The following is a 25,438-nucleotide window of genomic DNA, read 5'->3' as shown; positions in this document are numbered from 1 at the left end:
TTTCACATTATAAAAACAATAGATGATCAGTGTTGGCAAAACACAGAAACGAGCAGGTAGAATAAAAACCATTCATAATCCCACTAATCAAAAATAACTATTGATATTTTGGTTTATGGGCTGCCCTTGTGGCTCAGCTGGTAAAGAATTCGCCTGCAGTACAGGAGACCCAGATTTGATCCCTGGATTGGGAAGATCCCCTGGAGAAGGGAACGGCTATCCACTCCAGTATTCTGGCCTGGAGAATTCCATGGACTGTATAGTCCATGGAGTAGCAAAGAGTCAGAGACGACTGAGTGAATTTATCTACTTCAATATTTTATTTCTTGAGTTGGTACATACTTCCCTTGCAGGGTGCTTTGAGGCTACTTCTGAACTCTTTGTGACTGTAATACTGTAGGCTGGACTTTATTTTGGGGGCAGACTCTTTATTCTAGGAAGAGCTATACTGGTGAGACTAGCCAAAGAAATACAAGTTTAAGAAGATTTTTTTTTCCTACTGTAACCTTGAATATTGTAGAGCAATAATTCCACTCCTACAACTTGTACTGTATTCCTCCTAACACATGGTAATCCCAGTGCTAATAGAAACTGCTAATTGAAAAGCAGAGACATTACTTTGCCAACAAAGGTCCGTCTAGTCAAGGCTACGGTTTTTCCAGTGGTCATGTATGGATGTGAGAGTTGGACTGTGAAGAAGGCTGAGCACTGAAGAATTGATGCTTTTGAACTGTGGTGTTGGAGAAGACTCTTGAGAGTCCCTTGGACTGCAAGGAGATCCAACCAGTCCATTCTGAAGGAGATCAGCCCTGGGATTTCTTTGGAGGGAGTGATGCTGAAGCTGAAAGTCCAGTACTTTGGCTACCTCACGCGAAGCGTTGACTCATTGGAAAAGACTCTGATGCTGGGAGGGATTGGGGGCAGGAGGAGAAGGGGACGATAGAGGATGAGATGGCTGGATGGCATCACTGACTTGATGGACGTGAGTCTGAGTGAACTCTGGGAGTTGGTGATGGACAGGGAGGCCTGGCATGCTGCGACTCATGGGGTCGCAAAAAGAGTTGGACACAACTGAGTGACTGAACTGAACTGAACTGAACATTTTCTATACATTAGAATATGTCCTATTATAAACACAGTATCCTATTTAATTGTCATAATAACACTATTTGTTATGTGCTATTATCATCCCTGTTGTGCAGGTAAGGAAACCAAGGCACAGAGAGGATAAACAACTTGCCCAAGATCACAAGTAGTAAGTGGTAGAGCTGGGATTTGAATGTTGTACCTCCAGAGTCTGTCTTCCTTTTTTAGACTGAGATGTGAACTGAGGTGTTTAGTGAGGGAAAGGCTGCCTTGACTGTGGACTGAGTGTAACCCTGAGAAATCATTGTGAAATTAGGTGGTTTGATCCTGATTCCTCTAGCACTTTGGGATACAATGGTGTACTCCAAGGAGAAGGAGTGGGGGTGAAGGGAGGTGAAAGCATGAGAGAATGAAAGAGCAAAGTAGTTGAGAGATTCATGGGGTCACAAAGAGTCAGACACGACTGAATGACTGAACTGAACTGACTGAAGCTTAAATTTATTAAAACATAGGTGTCTTCTGTTAGCTGGTCTCTGAAGAATGAAAGAATAATGGATTGTATTCATTCATTTGGGACTGAAGTATAGAAGAAATGATGAACCAGGCAAAAGTGGGTCGAAGAAGGCTGGGGCAGTAGTTGAGCATGGAAGGTGAAAAAGAAAAGCCAGGACACGCTGAAGGTCATCATAAATAAGTGAGGAGGGAGCCGGACTTCCTATAGTTCTGTAGGATGGGTCATGGATTTATATTTGGATATTATGGGACATCTCAATCCTGTAAGTGTCAAAAACTGGGGATATTTGAGTTACATGTACAATATAAAGCATTTGCTATATATTTTATTTATAAAACTTGAATCATAGTATATATAATTTGATATCAAGGCTTTTATATAGCATTTTATCCTGGATATTTTAATAATTTAAATTAAATGCTTTTGAAAATGCTATTTTTCAGTGGCAGAATGTCATTATAAGGATACTGTAATTTTCACAACTATTTCCCTGTTGTTAGACATGTAGGATATTTTGCAATTTTTTTTTTGCCTATAAAATAGCAGTGTGCAATAAGAATGCTCATTATCACCACTTACTAGACATCTTAATAGTAAATAAGACATGAAAAAATGAAGACATAATTGGAAAGAGACGAAATTATTTTGGTGGTAGATGATTAACTACACAGAAAATCAAAGAGAAATGATAAAGTATTATAACTAATAAGAGAGTGCAGGAAAACTGCTGGGCCCAAAATTAACATTAAAGAAAATCAGTGGTATTTCCGTATACTAACAATACCAATGAGAAAATTATAGTCTGTAAGTTCCATTTTGATTAAAATCCCAACAGGTATTTTACAGCTATTTCTAAAATTCATATGGAACAGTAAAGGTCCCAAAACAGCCCAAGACAATTTTGAGAGGGGAGGAGATTTTCCCTTTCAGATATCAAGGCTTGATATATAATAGTTAAAACAATGTGATATTGGTGTAGGGATAGACAAATAGACCAAAGAGATGAAGTAAATGCCCAGAAACAGACTCTGAGTACTGCAAGACGGTCTCTCACAGAAGTAACATTACAAATCAGCAGAAAAAGGATGAGATATCTGCTAAGTTTTGTTATTGTTGTTTGGTTGCTAAGTTGTGTCTGACTCTTGTGACCCCATGGACTGTAGCCCACCAGGTTCCTTTATCCATGGGGTTTCCCAGGCTGGAATACTGGAGTGGGTTGCCATTTCCTTCTGCAGGGAATCTTCCCAACCCAGGGATTGAACCCACATCTGCATTATAGGCAGATTCTTTACCACCAAGCCACCAGGGGGAAGCCCGTAGCTCACTTGATACAGATCTAACTGTGAAATTCAAAACTTTAAAAAAATTTGAGAGAGTATGTAGCAGAATACCTTTATAGAATTGGAGTAGAGAACGATTTCTTTTCTTTTTTACTTTTTGGCCATGCCATGCAGTACATGGTATCTTAATTCTGTGACCAGGGATGGGACCCACACCCCCTGAAGTGGTGGAGTAGTCTTAACCACTGGACTGCAAGGGAAGTCCCAGGGAAGGATTTCTTAAACAAGACTCCAGAAGCACAAAACATACACAAATGTTCATATACGTACTGTGATAAGATTAAAAACTGAGAGTTGAAAGACAAAGTTTAAAAGACAAGCCACAGATTGAGAGAAACATTTGCAATGCATGTGATTAACAAAGGATTTAGGATCTAGAATATTTACAAAATCCTTAAGAAGCAATAAAGACAAAAAAAAAAAAACAATTAACAAGGAAATTGGCAAAGGAAATGAACAGGTAATTCACGCAAGTGAAACTGGACTGTTCAATAAAGATAGGATAATATGCTCAACCTCTTCAGTAGTCTGCTGCTGCTGCTAAGTCGCTTCAGTCATGTCCGACTCTGTGCGACCCCATAGACGGCAGCCCACCAGTAGTCAGGGGGATGCAAATGAAGGCAATGAAATACTATCTCCCTTCCCTGGTGGCTCAGACAGTAAGGAATCTGCCTGCAACACAGTAGACTAAGGTTTGATCCCTGGGTCAGGAAGATCCCCTGGAGTAGGAAATGGCAACTCACTTCAGTATTTTTGCCTGGAGAATTCCATGGACTGAGAAGGCTGGCGGGCCACAGTCCATGGGGTCAAAAAGAGTCAGACACAGCAACTAACACTTCTCATTAGAAAAGTAAAAATTGACAAGTCTGACACAGAGAATTTTGGGTGTAATGGGGGAAATAGAATCTTCTATACACTGTTGTCAGGTTATTTGGAATAATCACCTAGGAAGCAGTTTAGGAAGAAGTAATATCTTGTAAGGCTGAAGGTACTTATAACAAAACAGAACTTATGAATAGATAATTAAAAATAAAAAGGCAATCAAGTTATTACTTCTAGTATGCCCTCCCTGACAGCATTCCCTTTTGACTCCAAATCTTGAGTTTTATTTATATTATTACTTTTCTTTCTTTTTTTTTAATCTTATGTACCTTCAGAGACTATAGTAGTAATATAGTCACTAAGTCGTGTCCAACTCTTGCAACCCCAGGGATTGTACCTGCCAGGCTCCTCTGTCCTTGGAATTTCCCAGGTGAGAATACAAGAGTGGGTTGCCGTGTCCTTCTCCAGGGGATTGAACCTAGGTCTCCTGCATTACAGGAGGTCTTCCTGCATGGCAGGCAGATTCTTTACTGGACTGAGCCACCAGGGAAGTCCCACAGAGACTATAGTCCTTAGTTGTTTTATTATCTCTGGGCTTCATAATGTACCATAATGTATGTAATCTTTGGTATCTTGCTATTTTAACTTAATGTTGTGTTTTCTCAGATTCATCCAAATACATACATGTACTCTGTGGCTTGCTTATTTTTCACTGCTAAAATGAAATACTATAATTTATACAAGCAGTGCTGTGAGGGATATCCTTGAACTTATCCCATGGACATCTGTGAGGGTTTCTTGAGCTTCTCAAGAGTTTAGGCTAAAGTGAAACTTTAAATCAATGTTCTAGGAGTGAAACTGCTACATCAATGAGCTTCATCAACTTCATTAGATAAAGCAGAATTGTTTACCAATATACATTATCATCAGCAACGTGAGTTCCCATTCCCCACATCCTCACTAATACTTGATACCATCAACGTTTAAATTTTAAATTTTTGTTAGTCTCACAGGTATACAGTGGCATCTCATAATGGTTTTAATTTGCATTTCTTTCTGAATAAAATTGAATATATTTTTGCTGTTTTTTTTCTTTGTTGTTATTCATGTTTCTTGTGAAAAGCCTATTCATGTCTTTGGTCCATTAAAAAGTTTTTTTGTTTTAATTTATTTTTAATTGAAATATAATTGCTTTACAGTATTGCATTGGATTCTACCAGTTGAATCAGTCTTATTTTGGAGTTCTTTATGTAGTTTGTATGCTAATTCTTTGTTGGTTGTATGTGTGACAAAAAACTCCCCTTGGTTTCTAGCTTCTTTTTAAATTATTTTCTCAATACAGAAGTTTTTAATTCTTAATACAATTGAGGATTTTATTTGGGGTGGGGCTAGGGAGAGCCTCATCTTTTAAAATTTGCATTTCTTTGATCACAAGGTTGAACTGTTTTTCATGTTTATTGGCCATTTGCGTTTATTTTTGGTCAGCTTTTTTATATCCTTTTGCCCATTTTCTATTGATTTGTAAATGACTTCAGATGTTAAGGATATTAATGCTTTGTCATATCTGTTGGGAATATTTTTCCTAGTTTCTTATTACTTATAGATTTTGCTTAAAATTCGCTGTCAGTCAGTTCAGTCACTCAGTCGTGTCCGACTCTTTGCGACCCCATGAATCGCAGCATGCCAGGCCTCCCTGTCCATCACCAACTCCCGGAGTTCACTCAGACTCACATCCATCGAGTCGGTGATGCCATCCAGCCATCTCATCCTCTGTCGTCCCCTTCTCTTCCTGCCCCCAAACCCTCCCAGCATCAGTCTTTTCCAATGAGTCAACTCTTTGCATGAGGTGGCCAAAGTACTGGAGTTTCAGCTTCAGCATCATTCCTTCCAAAGAGCACCCAGGACTGATCTCCTTTAGAGTGGACTGGTTGGATCGCCTCGCAGTCCAAGGGACTCTCAAGAGTCTTCTCCAACACCACAGTTCAAAAGCATCAATTCTTCGGTGCTCAGCCTTCTTTATAGTCCAACTCTCACATCCATACATGACCACAGGAAAAACCGTAGCCTTGACTAGACAGACCTTTGTTGGCAAAGTAATGTCTCTTTTGAATGATAGCTTTTGAATATGCTATCTAGGTTGGTCATAACTTTCCTTCCAAGGAGTAAGTGTTTTTTAATTTCATAGCTGCAATCACAATCTGTGGTGATATTGGAGCCCCCAAAAATAAAGTCTGCCACTGTTTCCCCATCTATTTCCCATGAAGTGATGGGACCAGAAGCCATGATCTTAGTTTTCTGAATGTTGAGCTTTAAGCCAACTTTTTCACTCTCATCTTTCACTTTCATCAAGCAAATTCTCTGTACTGAGTATATATTTAAATATATTTAAACCTATCATTCATCCTTTTCCTATTTTTCTTTGTTTTTCACACTTGACAAAAATTAATTCATCTGGAGTTAATTTTGTTATGAAGAGATGACAAAAATCAACTGTCTCTCCTTTTTCCACTGATTTGTGATATCAGTATTATGTACTAAAATTTTTACATTTATTTGGATCTGTTTCTGGGCCGTATACTTTACTATGTTAATTGCAATTAGTTTATCCATTATTGCCCAAGATACCTACTTTGTTTATTGTTCTCTTTCTAGTAAAGTTTACCATTTGGTAAGGCAAATTTGATCCTTGAATTATCTCAGAACAGGCATTCTCCATGTCTCTGATCAAATATTTTGCTTGTTTCCCAGAGTGTTAGCATACAAATAAGATGCAACTTCTGAATTTTCAAATTGTTAGAAAACATAAAATACTTTCATCACAACTTTTCATGGATTCAGGAAGAATGTTGAAGGCCCCAGGATCAGAGCTTGGGATGGTAATTAATGCTGAACTATTGAGAGTGATCAATGCAAAGAAATAGAGGAAAACAATAGAATGGGAAAGACTAGAGATCTCTTCAAGAATATTAGATACCAAGGGAACATTTCATGCAAAGATGAGCACAATAAAGGACAGAAATGGTATGGAACTAACAGAAGCAGAAGATATTAAGAAGAAGTGGCAAGAATACACAGAAGAACTGTACAAAAAAGATCTTCATGACCCAGATAACCGTGATGATGTGGTCACTCACCGAGAGCCAGACATCCTGGAATGTGAAGTCAAGTGGGCCTTAGGAAGCATCACTATGAACAAAGCTAGTGGAGGTGATGGAATTCCAGTTGAGCTATTTCAAATCCTAAAAGATGATGCTGTGAAAGTGCTACACTCAATATGCCAGCAAATCTGGAAAATGCAGCAGTGGCCACAGGACTGGAAAAGGTCAGTTTTCATTCCAGTCCCAAAGAAAGGCAATGCCAAAGAATGTACAAACTACTGCATAATTGCACTCATCTCACATTCTAGCAAAGTAATGCTCAGAATTCTCCAAGCCAGGTTTCAACAGTATGTGAACCATGAACTTCCTAATGTTCAAGTTGGATTTAGAAAAGGCAGAGGAACCAGAGGTCAAATTGCCAACATCTGCTGCGTCATACAAAAAGCAAGAGAGTTCCAGAAAAAATCTACTCTTGCTTTATTGACTATGCCAAAGCCTTCGACTGTGTGGATCACAACAAACTGTGGAAAATTCTGACAGAGATGGGAATATGAGACCACCTGACCTGCCTCCTGAGAAATCTGTATGCAGGTCAAGAAGCAACAGTTAGAACTGGACATGGAACAACAGACTGATTCCAAATTGGGAAAGGAGTATGTCAAGGCTGTATATTATCACCCTGCTTATTTAACTTACATGCAGAGTACATCATGTTAAATGCCAGGCTGGATGAAGCACAAGCCAGAATCAAGATGGCAGGGAGAAATATCAATAACCTCAGATATACAGATGATACCATACTTATGGCAGAAAGCAAAGAACTAGAGAGACTCTTGATGAAAGTGAAACAGAAGAGTGAAAAAGTTGGCTTAAAACTCAACATTCAAAAAATGAAGATCATGGCATCCAGTCCCATCACTTGTTGGCAAATAGATGGGAAAACAGTGGCTGACTTTATTTTTCTGGGCTCCAAAATCACTGCAGATGGTGACTGCAGCCATGAAATTAAAAGAGGCTTACTCCTTGGAAGGAAAGTTATGACCAACCTAGACAGCATATTAAAAAGCAGAGACATTACTTTGCCAGCAAAGGTCCATCTAGTCAAAGCTATGGTTTTTCCAGTAGTTATGTATGGATGTGAGAGTTGGACTACAAAAACAATTGAGCACCAAAGAATTGATGCTTTTGAACTGTAGTGTTGGAGAAGACAAGCATCAGAGTCTTTTCTAATAAGTCTATTCTAGAATATCCATCCTCTTAAGAAATCACATGTTAATGAATCAGCAAGCTTTAAAAAATTTTTTTTAAATGCATCACTTACCTATTAGCCACTTGCCCTAATAAAAGTTCAATGGAGTGCCTGGAGGCTGTAACAACAGGAGACAGAAACCAGAGTCTAGCAGCCGTGCACTGCAGACAATTCCAACGCCCCTTTCCACCTTAGCAAAGTGAGGTTGAAGGCAGCCAGCAAAGGCATGGAGCCTGATTCCTGTTGCCTGAGGGCTGTGGTAGCACCACTGACTTGGTTTCCCACCCCTCCTTCACCCAACATAAGGTCCGTGCCAGCAAGGACAGCCCCTCAGTCCTGGTAGTGGAAAGGTGTGAACAATGAAGATAAGCAAACTAGGGAGCTGCAGCTTCTGAAATCCACATCATGACTCAAAAAAAAAAAAAAAAAAAAACAGGGGGTGGGGACCTCTGCACAGTCAGAGGAACAGGAAACTCAGTCCTTACAGGAATTTTCACACACGGTTCTAAACGTAGAAAACAATATAAAGGATATGAGCCTACAATCCCACTCCTGGGCATCTACCTAGAGAAAAACATATTTGAAAAGATACGTGCATCCCCAGTGTTCACAGCAGTACTATTTATAACAGGCAAGACATGGAAACAGCCTAAGTGTCCATCGACAGAGGAGTGGACAAATAATATGTGTGTGCATGCATGTATATATGTACACACACACACACACACACATATACATACACATGGTGGACTATTAGTCAGTCATAAAAAAGAATGAAATAATGCCACTTCCAGCAACATGGACGGACCTAGAAATTATCATACTAAGTGAAGTAAGCCAAATAAGACATATACGATATATCACTGATATGCAGAATCTAAGCTTTCGAACTGTGGTGTTGGAGAAGACTCTTGAGAGTCCCTTGGACTGCAAGGAGATCCAACCAGTCCATCCTAAAGGAGATCAGTCCTGGGTGTTCATTGGAAGGACTGATACTGAAGCTGAAACTCCAATGCTTTGGCCACCTGATATGAAGACCTGACTCTTTTGAAAAGACCCTGATGCTGGGAAAGGTTGAGGGTGGGAGGAGAAGGGGACGACAGAGGATGAGATAGTTGAATGGCATCACCGACTCAATGGACATGAGTCTGAGTAAGCTCTGGGTGTTGGTGATGGACAGGGAAGCCTGACGTGTTGCAGTCCATGGGGTCGCAAAGAATCGGACACGACTGAGCAACTGAACTAAACTGATTGAGTGAGGGTATAATGCCTGGTGCCATGTTTAATAGGGGCTTCCTATAGTTTTACTTCACTCACTTTCAGCCAAGATATTTTCTTTTTTTCTTTCCTTCTTTTTGGTAGCACTTTGCAGCTTGCAGTATCTTAGTTCCCCAACCAGGATCAAACCCAGGCCCCCAGCAGTGAAACCCCCATGGCCGAACCACTGGACTGTGGGAGAATTCCTCAGCCAAGGTATTTTCTAAATCAACAGGGCCTGCTGTGATAATTCTCTCTCTCCTTGGTGGACAGTGAAGAAAACACGGACAATGTCACTATCCCTGCTGAAAAAATGAAGGCCTTGATTCATGTAGGAATGAATTTGTTTGTGGCGATAAAGGAATTAATGTGCTGGGCCCTCAGCATCTTCTCCCTATCAGAATGTTTAGAATGGGGCTTTTCTTTTGTTCAGGTCTTGGCTATTGGGTTTGAGAAAGTGGAAGTCCGGTTTCACAACACAAAAGTTGGGTTGGACAAACATGGTGGACAGCTTCCTGTCCAGCAAAGACTGAAGTGTCCAAGGGGACGTCAAAGGGACAGCTCTACTCTTTCACCCCAGAGTAAGAAGGCAAACTCCAAGGGTAAAAAATGGGATACTAAATCTATTTCAGTATTTTATAAGTGTAAGTTTACTATAAAAAGATAGTTCTAGTCTCTGAGTGCACATTGAACTCTGTGAAGTCTGGCTACGTTCAGGGGTCCTCCTGCTTTGTCTCATGTGGGTCCCAGACATGAGAGTCAGGCACAGTTGACTAGGAGCTTCCTCTAATCACTCCTGACTGGAGCCAGTTGGTGAAACACACAATTACGTAAAATCTTATATTCATCTACAATAACTCACTTATTCCTCTATATGTCTATTCCTTATCTATAAACGGGGAGGCATCCTTTCATCTTCTCACATGCCAGAATTTGCTTTTTGATAAGTAAAACAGTGCTTGCAAAAGTACAGTTGAGAAAATGGTGCTAAACAAGTTTTGAAAAAAATTCTACTTTGTATATTAGCACTCTTCTGTCCTTCTGAGTCATTCAGAAGGAAGGAAGGGCAGGGCATGGTTCTGCAAAATGCTGAACACGGGTCCTTGTAGCATAGCAGGCTTTGATGACAATACACGAATAATGCTGAAAGTGTCATGAATTGTAGCCATACCACCTGCTGATCAATGGATCTGTTAGCTTCTTTGAATGACTCAAGATACTCCAAAAGCAAAAACTCTGATGGCAAATCTTGATGTATAGGTCAAATGAAATGACTCACAGCAGATCAAGTTAGCAGCTGATAGAAAAGCAAAGGTTTTAGCTACATGTTGTGGACTGGTAAACTGAGAACAAAATTGAACTTGTGGGTACGGTTTGTGGAGCGACACAATTTTGGTTGGCACTGTGCTGGAAAATGTTTTGAATTGCTGTCAACATTTAAAAGGCTGGGGGTTTCACACAAAAACAATTGGGTAGAGCCCAATAACTGCTTTTTCCTTTAGACAGAACTGTTCTTTTTCCCCCACTGTGTACCAGTGCGAATGTTTATTATCATTATTTAAAAAAATTTTATTGAAGTATAGTTAATTTACAATGCTGTGTTAATTTCAGGTATACAGCAAAGTGACTCAGTGTCGGGAGCAGGAGCTCCGCCCATGGCAAAGGTCATGAGGAAGGGGGTTTGGCATACGCAAAGGCGGGATCGAGCTTCAGGAGTCCCCCTGGAAATTCTCGAGCATCTACCCCCAAAACCAGAGTCTGCCTACTTTCTGCTTTGTGCTGTCACCTACACCTCTGACTTTACGGGGGGCTGTCCCCCACTACCTCTCTCTGAAAAAAGAGTTAACTTACAGCTCCAGTTAATGATTCCTGGGTGTGACAGTGTTTCAACCTACAAACTCCTTTGGAAGTCCTCTAGCCTGCCTGAATAGGTTTTTCCGGCCACATGTGATTGTTCAGAGCCTCCCAACTGTGAGAGGCATGAGATGTTCTAAACTGTCTAAATACAGATTCCTTTGAGCAGTTAAAAGATTGATTAGAAATTATATTGGTGAAGGGTTTTTCACTTGTTGGGCCAATGTTTGTTGCTAAGTCTCCATATCCCTTACCTGCTGTGTCCCTGGCAGTGTATTGATTAATATAATTGGTGTAAGTAGTAGCTTTAATGTTTGTAACCTTGGACCCTTGAGTTAATTCTTTTTCTTGTTATAGCCCACCACATGTTTGCTCTGTAGGAATGCAACTTTATCTAATGCTTTTGGAGGGTGGCTCCTGACCAATCACCTTTAGAGAAAAATAAATTTTCTGAAGAAAGGGTCTTAAAATGTTAACAGGCCTCCAGGCCAGAAGATGATGCAAATCACCTAAACTTTTGCATATGATAAGTTTGCAGGAAGAAAGCCTGGCTTGCTGCATGACTCTACCCCTTCCCCCATTATCCTCTATGCATAACTTAAGGTATAAAAACTACTTTGGAAAATAAAGTGCGGGCCTTGTTCACTGAAGCTTGGTCTCCCCGTGTGGTTCTGTCACCTGGCTGAATTATTCAGCCTCTTTTCTCCACTAAATTTTCTCACTGAGCTATCCTTATTTAACCACTCTTTATATCTTTAATTAACATTTAGATAAGCTGTTGTTTCCTGATCTCCGATGCCGTCTCCCCTTCGAATTCCCTGGATCCACCGTGGCTGGACCCCGGCAACTCAGTTATACATATATTCTTTTTTGTATTATTTTCCATTATGGTTTATCACAGGATATTGAATCTAGTTCCCTATGCTATACAGTAGGACCTTGCTGTTCATCCACCTAATATATACTAGTTTGTATTTGCTAATCTCAGTTTCCAATTCTTCGCCCTCCCACCCCGTCCCCGCCACTGGCAACCACATATGTGTCCTCCAAGTCTGTGAGTCTGTTTCTGTTTGTAGATATGTTCATTTGTCAGACAGAACTGTGTATGTTTTCGGTTTGCCATAGTCTACACCACTCTTTCAATATCATCCTCTTCTGGTTCTCATTTACAATGCCTAACTGGTCCCTCCAGTCTAAGTAACCCCTGACTTAGATAATGCTGAAGGATGAGGAGAGATTCTCTGTGGTCCAGATTTGGACCCTAAAAAGAAGTCCTTAGGTCTTGAAGAAAGTCAATGAAAAAAAACCTAGTTCAATATTATCCTAGATAAAAATATTTTTATTTTAATAAAGACATTGCTCATAGATCATATGTTAGAATAACAGTCTTGAGAGCTTGTTTGGAGGTTCTAGCAGGGGAGCACAGCTACTCATATACCCTTGACCAAAGACCGGTCCTCCTCTATCGGGGATGGTCGGCCTCTTCGACCCAGCGCGCAGCTTCGGGAGGGATGCACATGGAGCGGTGAGGGAGGAAGGGGACACCCGCCTAGCCAGCCAGATCAGCCGAATCAACCCTGGTGATCAATGGGGTGACAGATGTCGCAACCAGATCGCCCTCATATCCAGAATAACAGTCTTTTGTCTTGAATTGCTTTATAGCTGAATAAGCTTTCACTTACGTAACAATGGATATATTAAACTACTCTGGTAGTTGCTAAACTTCTCTTCTAAAGGCAAAGAATTCACTTTTCTATGGAAAGAGCAGCAACTACTAATTCATATCCAACTTTGCCAAAAAAAAAAAAAAGGCAGAATACAACTTGCAATGACAATTAGAATACTGTATCTTAAAACGATGGAAACTTTCAAGGAATTTGATTGCTATTGTCACCACCTACAGATTTGAGACATAGGGCCAGCCAAGATACATGTATATTTTGGAAAGTTAACAGTATCAGCAGAATGCCACTGTTTCAAAGCATATTCCCTGATTCAACAATGGAAAGAAACGTCCTCTGTGAACAGACTGTATGTTTACAGTGAGAGCGAGCACTGCGACAGCGCTGGAAAAAGCAGCAGAATAGAGCAACTTCAAAGGGTTTTCTCTAGCCAGTACTGGAGGTTAACCATCATTTGGTTGTTCAGACAATTTCCACTGGCACTCACATGGCCTCTCCTGGTTATTGTTCATCTCTTCTCAAGGAGTTTGAATCCTTCAATGGAAGGCAATTCCTTAGTGACACCTACAATCAATCCCTGGGTTAGGAAGATCCCCTAGAGGAGGGAATGGCAACCCACTTCAGTATTATTGCCTGGAGAATCCCATGGACAGAGGAGCCTGGCAGGCTATAGTCCATAGGGTCACAAAGAGTCGGAACATGATGGAAGTGACTTAGCATGCACAGTCAGCTGGTAAGTTTGATTTGCCTTAAATAGCTGACCTCAAGATGCATCAATAAACATATGCAAATCTGCATCATTGCTATCATCTGACTGTGTAATTCTGGACCAAAAGCTGTAAAAGAGAGCTTGATTCTCTCTTCCCCAAGTAAGAAAATTGACTCCCCGCCCCTCAAAAAAAAAATCAGTGAAATACAAAATGAATTTGAGTATTTTATTTATAAATGTACATTTACTATAAAAGCTGTTGCGTTTTAGACAACTTTATTTTATTTTTTTTACTATTTCTCAGAGTCATTTTAGAATAAATATTTTAAATGAAGGTTAGTGTAACTGATACAGAATATTGGCCCACCCAGAATAGTAACATCTTTTGGACGGACTCACATATGAGGTGGATCATTTCAGCTTGTTAAGTCTTACATTGTGTATAGATAACTATAGTAGGTATTGCATTAATAACACTACACAGAAAGAATGAACACGTCATGAAAGTTTGCACGTGAAAAACAAAGAGTTACCCACTTTTTTTTTTTTCTTAAGAAAGAAGAGACTAGCTTTCGAAGTATAAGAAAAAAAAGATATACTTCCTCAGGAACAATAAATCACTCACTTGCCTCATCTGTTTTTTAAACAAACACATTTACATTGTAGCTCAACGGAGCACAGCATTTTTTTTCCTGGGGTCTCAGAGATTATTTGAAAAGAAATAGATCATACTCATTATGCTGCATTGGAAAAAACAAGATCTAGTCTGCCCGAGCTGCCATGTAACAGACTCCAAATGAAATATAAATCAAATATAAATAGAAACAGTTGGCAATTAGAATTTAGAAAATGTTGGAGATTATTCTGTGCTGGTGACTATTGTTCATTATGGAAAAGCACATTTCGCAGTTGGAGAATGGGGCTTTATTTTTCTTGACTTGATTCTAGCTTCAATACATGTACAATGAGTCTCACTAAGAAATATGTATAAATGGGTTTGTGAAACCAGAAGAGAATGTGCAATATTCATATAATCCTTACATAACAGATGGAGTTCCACATGTAAAAAGTATTCTATAAAAATCGGTTATGAATGATTCTATTGTACATGTTTTGTGCATTATTGGTGGTAAAGTACTCTTCTAATATCATGCAAAGTGCAAACATCCATATTATCAAAATACTTAATAAAACATGCAGGTGGTTAATCAAAATATTGGACTTAATCTGTACATTTTCAAAATGTTTTCAATTCTTCTTTTTCTTTTTTTTTTAAAACTTTTTCCCCCTGTAAAGCAGCCAACACCTCCATGAGAAGTCTTGAGAACTTGGAAGTGACTTCATCTCTCTTCAATGTACTGCATCCATAATTCATCACTATGTGCAACAGCTTTGCATTTTCTAAGGCACAATTTTTAATGAAATGATGTGTAAATTTCAATCTAACAACAGCTCGCCCAAATAACAAAATGGCCAAACTATCTCCAGTGGCTGAGGAAATTTCTGCACTTACATGGAACCCGCATGCAGAGAACTGTCTAGCATGTAAATAAATAATTGCTAGCCATACTCAATAAGACAGAGAAAAAAAAATTATTGCTTACATAACAGAAAAACATCTACTTGATCTCCTTTTATGACTACGTTAAGCTATTAGGAGTATATCCAGAGTCTACATTCACAAAACGTCATCTGTCATCTTCACTTATTTGCCATTATTTTAAGGCAGAATAAATAGTCCCCCTTTCCCCAGTCTTCAGGAAAACAGCCTGAAACTCTAAAATGGGATGCTTTTTAATAACTTGATTCCTTTTTGGCCAGATGAAACTCATCACACAGGGCAAAAAAATAAGCCAGCCCTTCACAAGAGTTCCTTGCTAAACTTCTCCATGATCAAGGTCCAGAATTCTGGGTTCTGGAGTTCCAGAAGTCGAGAGAGTTGGTGATGGATGGCGCGGAGGAGAGCAGGCAGGTATCCCGTGGGGTGGGCAGGGGACGATGTGAGCGGTAGGTGCTTGCTGATCACACACTAGTGGCTTCTCGCATTGTACGTCATTGGATTCTATTAGGATGGACTCAGTGCTTCTCTTTAGCCACCTGGGCTTCAGCCCCCAAGGAGAAGGTGCAGGCAAGGGTGAGCAGGGTCACACCTAGCAATGGACTGATCTCGACGACAGCTTCCATATGTCCCACACTGAGCCTTTTATTGAATCTAGAGCATGAAGAGAAGCAAGCCACAAAGCTCTCTTGGATATCACTGACCCACCACTCTTTGGAAGATTAAACGTCTTCACAGATTTTGGTAGTAACTTTGGAAATAATGACTGAATTATGTCCCTCTGGTTTCTTCCTACCCTTGGGCAATGTCCCAGAGTGTAAATCTAGCCAATATTACAAGGGTTCTTTCTATTCGATGGTTCAGCCTATATCAATGGCATAACTTCCAAAGGACACAGAATCTAATACTAACGGTGCAATAATTTATTGGTATGACTTCCACCTCAAAAGGTAAGTAACACAAATGTTTCAAGATTACAGTATATATTATCAGCCTAGTGACTTTGCAGTAAAAACAAGTTATAGCTCAGAGCTAGATGGTGTGATTTTTAGTTTCTGAAATGCATTAATTGTATGCTCCTGACTCAGAAGACCATGTGTCTCAAATTGGCATGTCCTGCATTTTCTGCAGCTCAATTCTGTAAACATAAAATGTTTAATTCCTAGAAATGCTAAAAAAAAAAAAAAAAAAAAAAACCCAAACAGGTTTATCGCATCATTCATCTCATTAACTCCCAAAAAAGAGAATAACATATTTTAAACCATAAGCCTGTTTGACCATGCTAAGACCTTTTCTTTTTGAACTATTCAGGATCATTACAATTCAATATTCTTTGTATATACTGTGCAAATGCCAAAAAAAAAAAAAAAAAGAAAGGAAACCAGGAAAAACACGAACACTGTGCTACAATAGAACAGATACCATCTTTTCAAACAGCCTTTCAGAAATCAGATGAATGCTGTGGAGCCCCTGAACTCGGGATTTCGTTAAACGCTGCCAGGGGACACCCTCAGTAAGGAAATGGTGAGTGATCTGGAAGCTGGGAAACCACGTCACAATGTTGTGGGCTGGCCAGCACCTGGCATGAAGAAAACAGAGCAACATTTGGTTACAGAAGTCAACCATTCTGGATTTAGATGTTTAAACACTTCTGAAATTAGTAATGACCATTGCCAACATCTCTTCCTTCTAGGGAGGGGAAATCTGTCCCGCCATGCCACTTGGAGTGTGGTCCAGGGACCGGCCACATTGGCGTCACCTGGAGCTTGTTAGAAATGCAGACTCTTGAGCACTATCCTGGAGCTGAACAAGGAGCCCAGGTGGTTCCTATGCCTTGTCAAGTTTGGTTGAAGTCCTCTGGATTTCACCCTGAACCAAATGACCTCCACCAAGTTTTCTTCCTTGTTTTCTGTGGCAAATAAGCAAGAAAATAATTTCTTTTCTCTCAGTTTCCTTAGCTTGTGATTTCTCTAAGAATAAATACATTGCAACAGGAGGAATCTGACATATGATCTAGAAACAAGACTGTCAGATTTAGCAAATAAAATATAGAACACCCAATAACATTTGAATTTTAGATAATAAATACATTTTTTTAGTATATATCCCATGGGATATTTGGGATACACTTGTGCTAAATCCTGAGCAGGAGATGTTTGGGACATACACGTACTAAAAATTAATTGTTTAGCTGAAACTCAAAAACATGTAACTGGGCATCTTGTATTTTATCTGGCAACTCTATCTAGGAAGGATGGTTTGGGTTCCCTATTTCCTGCTGAAACCTTCACAAAGTTTCTCCTTCATTTTAGGCACTAGAGTTATGATGAGGCAATTGCAACATTGGAAAAGACCCCGGGGATTTTGCATTAAATGCATTTCATGAAAGTGAATGATCAAACAGACACAAAGACATGGTCATCCAACACCCACACACAAATGGCACCAGTTAAACCATGTGACGGCTTGATTCATGACAGGTAATTGGCTTTGCACTTCTCTTCTATTTACATATGAATTTACAAACTGTTTACATTACTTTTAGGAATTGCATTTTAATATGCTGTTATGCTATTTTTCCCCCTCCAAGAAAAAAGTTTCATTTAAATGTGACCACTTACTTGAAGAAAATAGGATTACATATTCAGGTTTTATTATTCTACACAATGAAGTTATTTCATTTCACTAGGAATACCTATGATGTAAACCACCTCTCACATCTATCCATCTCCCTTCTTCTTAACTTCAGATCAAAATCAAGTAAAAAAAGAAAAAAATGATTTTTAGCCATTTTCCCCATTCTGACTCTTTTATTGCATCTGGGGTATAGTCAATCAATTCAAGTGGATTTATACTTCTCTAACCAACTATTAGCCTCTCCCCCTATTCACTCTGAAGGTACAGTTTTTCCTTATGACACAAAGAAAGAGATGAGCAGTAGTCTCAGATGTGGTGCTCATTCTCCCTGCCATTTGTTGACCGGATTAAAGTTTAGTCTAAAATGATATTAACAATTATCTGGAAAAATAAACATGAGATTTAGGAAAACTTGGAAAAAATAACTGGAGAGAAGGTAGCCAGTCTCTCTTTCAATACTGATGCATAATATGAACCTATATTAATTAAAACTGACACTAGAGAATAAACAGGTTAACACAACACGATAAAATATCCAGAAATAGACCCAAAATATATATGTGAACTTAGCTTAGGAGAAAGTTGCATTTCAGATTCATAAGAAAAAAATGGGATTTTTCAGTAAGTTATAGTCACACAATTGGCTAATTGGAAAACAAAATAAATCTAGTATCTATCTTATTTCTTACCCCCACATACATTTCTGATTATCACATGTTTATATGCCAAAAAGAAAACAAAAAACAATTCTAGGAGAAATCACAGCTAAATTTATTTATACTCTTGGATAGTCAGAGCTTTTCTAAGTAGAACACAAAACTCAGAATCCAAAAAGGAAAAATGAGAGATATGTTGAACTACCTAAATTGAAAATTTATTCTATGAAAAAAAATCATAAAGTGGAAAGACCAATGATAACCGCCCAAAGTAGCAAATATAAAATAAAGGGAAAATTTCCTTAATTTACAAAAAACTCATAAAAAGCAACTGATAATAGAATGATGGGAAAATGATACAGAAATATAAAAGGTTTTAATAGAAAAAGAAGTATAAATGGTGAACAAACAAATGAAAAGATGCTTAAACTCACTTATAGTTAGTTAAAGACTACAGATTAAAGCAAAGAGGTTTTATCCCCTCTGCCTAGCAGAGTGGAAATTTTAAAAATTTGATGATATCCAGAGCTGACAAAGGCATGGAGAAAGAAAGAGGCTCTCATATACATTGCTCTTTCGGGGAATATAATTAGGCAAATAGCCTGAAGATTTAAAAGGCATATGCTTTTTAACTCAGCAGTTCTACTTCCCCTGTGGCTCAGACAGTAAACTGCCTGCCTGCAGTGTGAGAGACCTGGGTTTGATCCCTGGGTTGGGAAGATCCCCTGGAGAAGGAAATGGCAACCCACTCCAGTACTCTTGTCTGGAAAATTCCATGGACTGAGGAGCCTGGTAGGCTACATACAGTCCATGGGGTCTCAAAGAGTTGGACATGACAGAGCGACTTCACTTTCCACTGCTCAGAATCTACCCTGTGGAGATGCTTTCAGAGGTTCATCAAGACATATATAAAAGCATGTTCACTGGAGCATTTAAAAAATAGTATTAAAAAAACTGGAATTAAAGGAACACTCATTCTTAGCACATTAGTTTTAAATTATGGTAAGTCCATACAGTGGGACTGTATACAGCTATAAAAGAGTCTTAAGAAGAATGAGGAGAAAGAACATGCTTTATGAAAAAATTGCCAGGATATATCATTAAGCTGGCTTCCGTGGTGGCTCAGATGGTAAAGAATCTGCCTGCAATGTGGGAGACCTGGGTTCAGTCCCTGGGTTGGGAAGATCCCCTGGAGGAGGGCATGGCAACCCACTCCAGTATTCTTGCCTGGAGAATCCCATGGACAGAGGAGCCTGGTGGGCAACAGTCCATGGAGTCGCAAAGTCAGACAGGAGTGAGTGACTGACACTTTCACTTTCATCATTAAGTTAAAAACAGCAGCAATGAAAACTAAGTACCGCTGTGGTTATGCTATTACCTTTGTGAAATAAAAACCAACACAGGTAGACGTGTCACACACACATGCATCTGTGTGTTTGTGCAAACACATGTGTATATACAAACATACATTCTGCCCCTGTCCCCAAGAAATTATTAGAAAGTGATTATGTGGTTAACTTTGAAGATTTTTTCATTTTTAATTTTTTTATCTTTCTAAAAAACCCATTTTTTCCTGAACTTTTATCATTTATACCTTCTATTTATTTCTTCTTTTGAATATAGATACTGGTTCTCTAGGCAAAGAGATAATGAACCTTTTTGCTTTTGTCTTAGTACATTTGTATTCTAAAAAATATCTAGTGAAATAGTGCATCAAAAATATTAAATAAAGAAAAAACAGTATCTTTAATCTACTTCCAATTACCTATTTTTCATCTTACAGGACAGTTGCAGGAATCCCATGGTTCTTGTCTTCAGATTTGGAATCAAAAGCACTTAACATCCTTTATATTTGTATACACAAGAGAAAAATTGCTGGCCTAGATCCTAAAAGCTAATTTCCAAAAGAAATGTCAATGAAACACCCAGCTTCTCAATTAAAATAAAAATCTGGATCAAAACAGGTCACTGTTATCCAGAAGTGGGTTCGGGTTTGTTCTCTGCTGGCATCCTTCAATCGCTTTAAATTATGAAAGAAATTCAGATTTACAGCACTTTCAAATCTGGCTGAACCATCCTTCAACCTAACAGCGCCCTCTTCTGGTTCCATGGCTCACACTCAACAGGTCATTGAGGTTGCAGAAAAACTCCAATTCGCGTAAATAATAGAAAAAAAATTACTTTGAATCCTGGGACAAAAGGGTTTAGTTTTCCTTTATAATGTACAAAAACAAAACAAACAAATACAAATATAGTTTAAATAAAATATAATTATATATTATATACATATATATGCATTTGTAGGTGTGTGCTCAGTCATTTCCGACTCGGCGGCCCCATGGACTGTAGCCTGCCAGGCTCCTCTGTCCATGGGATTTTCCAGGTAAGAATACTGGAGTGGGTTGCCATTTCCTGCTCCAGGGGATCTTCCTGACCCAGGGATTGAACCCTAGCTTCCTGCACTGCAAGCGGTCTCCTGCACTGCTGCTGCTGCTGCTGCTAAGTTGCTTCAGTCGTGTCCAACTCTGTGCAACCCCATAGACGGCAGCTCATCAGGCTTCACTGTCCCTGGGATTCTCCAGGCAAGAACACTGGAGCTGGTTGCCATTTCCTTCTCCAATGCATGAAAGTGAAAAGTGAAAGTGAAGTTGCTCAGTCATGTCCGACTCTTAGCGGCCCCATGGACTGCAGCCTACCAAGCTCCTCCATCCATGGGATTTTCTAGGCAAGAGTACTGGAGTGGGGTGCCATTGCCTTCTCCGCTCTTACACTGCAGGAAGAGTCTTTTCTAACTGAGTCACTAAAGAAGCCCTATCCAGCATAAGGACTATATTTATGATGGAGACTGAGGAAAGATTCAGAGGCTAGCCACCGGCTAGTTTCATATTTTCTAAACAGCAGCTGGGCAACAGCACCCCCTCGTGGCCCCCCAAATTTATTAATACATGACCTGCCTACGTCAGGAGACCTAGGCATAAGATGGGAGAGCAGGCTGCTCAAGGAAGCTTCAAGGCAGCACACACTGGTTAAGTGCTGATTAGTATGTACTCCGGCATTTTGGAGGAGAGTGGGGATTCACAGAGAAGTAGAACACACCAGTTTGTCTCTCAAAGAATTTTCAATTTAGTTGGGAACAAGCCCACATTATGCCATGAAACGTCTGAATGTAGGCATTGAGGAGCGGGTGCCTGATTTGATGAGCAGTGCAGAGTGACTCTTCACATGTGAGATACCCTCCACATGCTGCTGGAATTCTAAAGAGATACCTCAACAAATAAGTAGGGTTTTACAGACCTTATATCACCCCTGTATCTCACTGAAATCTCCATGGTGAGCTCAGGCAATGTCTCAAACTTGGTCTACATTTTCACCTGCTAGTGTATTAATGCCCTCTGGTTAAAAAGAATTACATTGTAGCAGTCATTCAAGTAAGAAACTAATAGTAAATAAGGGGTCACTTCATTATTGTTTCTTTTACCTGTGCTGTGCTTAGTCGCTCAGTCATGTCCAAATCTTTGTGTCCCCGTGGACTATAGCCCACCAGGCACCTCTGTCCATGGGGATTCTCCAGGCAAGAATACTGGAGTGGATTGCCATGCCCTCCTCCAGGGGATCTTTCCAATCCAGGGATTGAACCCAGGTCTCCCTCATTGCAGGCAGATTCTTTACCATCGTTAACACATCTTTCTTTTAGTGTAGGAGTGTCAACTGATAGGCAGAAATAGTTGAATTCCTAAACTGGTCCAGGAAAGGCATGTGTTTGCACCCGTACATCTCAAGGCATTTCCCCCCAGGACTTACTTCTGGATCGCATGTAGCAGTCATTACAGTTTAGAAGACCATTTCGAATCCTAACATCCGTCCCACTCACGGCGTCTCCAAGCTGACCTTTACAAATCCCACACTACAGGGAAGAAAGAGCAGAAGTTATAAGGCACACAAGGAACTGTTTCCCTACAACGCTTGCTTACTGTCCACAAGAGTAGCACAGTAATCACCTCTCTAACCTCCACATTTGTTGAGTATCTACTATGTATGAGATGCTGCTCTGTGAGTTGATTTCCAGAAATAATATACTTTTAGCATTTTATCCCAAGTCCTAACATTTTATGGAGAAGGACACTGGTTCAGAGAGCTTAGGACAAGAGGTGGCTTGTCCAAGGTTTAGAAGTTGGTGAGCGGTTATCAGGTTGAACCCCAAAGCCTATGCACGCTGATTCTCAAGATGGAAGACTGTTTTAAACAGATTAAATCTTAGTGGTTTTAAATAAACACATGGCCAACAAATTATATATCGAAACTTGTCTCTGAATAAGGCTTTTCAGTGTTGTTGGTAAGTTCTATTAATACCTGACTATAATCACTGCGGAATAGCACCCCCATCTTATGTTTCCATGTTAGAGGCAACGATACCAAGCTAGCCTGCATGTAGGAGATGGTAGGGTACACCGTACTGGCTGAATCAGAGAAGGAGGCAGTGGGGCGTGGTTCATGCCAGCCACTTGCAGGCAGATTATGACCGAGCCCAGGAATAGAGGGTGAGTTCCAGACTGATGTTCTAAGGTCACCTGGGGCACAGGGAGGGTTCCATTCAAATTATATTACAAGCTACACCTACACAGAAGGGTAAGGGATAAATCCATATGGTGATGTGCCTTAAAGCATCAAGTCAGCTCTTGGAAGTGAATGGTAAGAGAAAATAAAGGCCTTTACAGCTAAGAAGACAAGTCCCCTTTCTACTGAGAATCTGCAAAAACTCTTTGTTACCTTGATTATTTCGAGTTCTGGTAAAGTTTCTGAGAATAAACTGTGGTGTTAGAACATGTCATCTTGATATTACCATGAAATTCTTAAAAAAGTATACATTATGAGCCTCACAATACTCCTAGATAATTTAGGACATACCTTGTTTATGTTAATTTTACAACAACAATATTGATAAATTGAGTCTAAGTATCCGTACTGTGTTTTGTTCATTATAAGTTTTGCTTTCCAGTGATTACTGACATAATTAAGCTAATAATTTCAGAACGACGTCATTCACCTTCTCTTAGCATACAGGTAAAGTGAGAGTTATTTTAAACCTGTGCAAGTTTAGTTTATAGCTGAGTGGGGTACCAAAAAGAAACAGGACAAAACCCCAGGCCACAAGAAAGCATGGTAGCATGATGAAGGGAATGAAATTATTCTTTTCCAGAGCTAGAGGGTGTAGCTTCGAAAATCATATATTATTTGAAACATGCCCATGGGTGATGAAAGGAGATGCCGATATAGTCTGACATGTAAATTTTAAAAAATAAATCAGGCAAGCATAAGTGGTTAGCTCACCTGCTAATTGGCAGGAGATCTGAGACTAGAATTTAAGCCTTCTCGTTTTCAGTTATTCATTAATTCACTCCTCTAGAAATATTTACTGATGTCATCTCCACTAGGTATACAGAGGAAATAGTGGTGAGCTAGACAGACATGGTTCCTGCCCTTATGGAGCGTGTAGTTTATGAGAGGAGATGATAATTAAACAGTTCGATAGTGAGCAATAAGGAGCGTGAATGTTTCTCTAAGGACCTGTAACAAAGGCAGCCTGACTCAGTGTGCTGAGCAGGGCAGCTCTTGGAGGGAGTAATATTCCATCTGTGATCGCAGAACACTCATGTGGAGATCTACAACTTAGCAACTAGCTGTAACCACTTAATTGAGGGAAATCTCCCATCAGGTCAAAGACCAAAAACCTCTGACTTGGGTCACAAGAGTCTAAGAAGAAGCAAAGATGTTACATTCTAAATCCTTTAAAGATTCAGAAGTATCACTGTCCTCCTGGGTGGCTTTCTTAGCTTCCTGTTAGAGTATACACTCTTTAGCAACAACAACAAAAAAAAACAGTTTTACAAAGACACGTGGCACAAATATGTCTTGCTTCCTCAAACCTGACATCCCAGAGGGATGCGTGATAGAAGAATTTTATCCTCAAAGATGGACTCCATGCCCATTTCTGTACAACGTAGAGACGGGGGGCCTCACACACAAAGGCTGTTAGGATTTCCAGGAGGTACTTACTAAGCACAGGATGAGGCCAAAACACACGACGAGACTGTACTCAGGGAGAAGAGTGATGAATACATACCTTAAAGCACTGGATGTGAAAATAGAGATTGAGGGTCTCAATGATCATCGCAGCGCCTTTACCCAGTGGAAGCCCACACGAAGAGCACAGCTTCTTCCCACTTATAGACCTAGGTTGCAAAATATATGGCATAATAAAATGTGCTGTTTAGAATCCGGAGCCTCATGCAAAGATGAAATGGAATATGGAGCCTCACGAATATGGAGCCTCATGCAAAAAAAAAAAAATGAAAACATGGGTTTGTAAAACATTGATATCATGAATAAAATGACAAATACTGAAATGACAATGAGCAGGAATTAAGCATTAGCTATAAGATGGTAATAATTGAGAGATTACATACAGTAAGCCTCTACTGTGACACTGAACTCTGTATGCATGAATTATTTGTTATAAAAAGTTTGTGTTGTATTCTGTTCAGCCATGGTGATCAAATGCCTTGAAATGATTCAGTGTATTTATCATATATTTTCTTAAATCCTCAAAGACAATCAAGTTTAGTTTTACTAAGGTTTTAGTTGCGTGAAGTTTTTCTGTAATTGGTTCATTGGCCCACTGGAGCATTTCTTTTTATTTATTAAAAATTTTTTTTGTTGCTTAGAAGTAAAGAGGAAATCGTGATCCAGTCCAACAGGTACCAGGCATATACGGGATCCAATCTCTGCCCTGACACCAAGTTCTGTGATCTGGTGTGAAGAACTCACATCGGGTTTCCATTGCATTGGCTTAGACAGGATGGCTGGGCCCTAAGTCAGTTTTCCAGCAACTAAGGTCAGATTGCAATGATGCTGACTGTGAGGAAAACTCTCGGAATTACGTAAGAAACTTTAAAATACGCAGTATCATTTGGAAGCT

At 39.6% G+C, this 25,438-nt stretch overlaps 1 protein-coding gene across 11 annotated transcripts in view; it reads right to left on the bottom strand.

The window, feature by feature from the left end:
• Positions 1-13,823: 13,823 nt before the first annotated feature.
• Positions 13,824-25,438, bottom strand: part of LIMCH1 (LIM and calponin homology domains 1) — a 352,547-nt gene continuing 340,932 nt past the window's right edge. For all 11 annotated transcript variants that reach the window (XM_070372327.1, XM_070372326.1, XM_070372324.1 and 8 more), the window contains 3 exons: positions 24,584-24,692; positions 22,264-22,366; positions 13,824-16,748 (listed from right to left, as the gene is read on the bottom strand). In XM_070372327.1, coding sequence (XP_070228428.1) covers positions 16,723-16,748; positions 22,264-22,366; positions 24,584-24,692 — 238 coding nt within the window. In that variant the 3' untranslated portion in view covers positions 13,824-16,722. The remainder of the gene's footprint in view (positions 16,749-22,263; positions 22,367-24,583; positions 24,693-25,438) is intronic.

The sequence above is a fragment of the Bos mutus genome, chromosome 6 (assembly GCF_027580195.1).
Source record: "Bos mutus isolate GX-2022 chromosome 6, NWIPB_WYAK_1.1, whole genome shotgun sequence".
NCBI classification, from domain to species: Eukaryota; Metazoa; Chordata; class Mammalia; order Artiodactyla; family Bovidae; genus Bos; species Bos mutus.
This window is presented reverse-complemented; position numbering and strand designations above follow the sequence as displayed.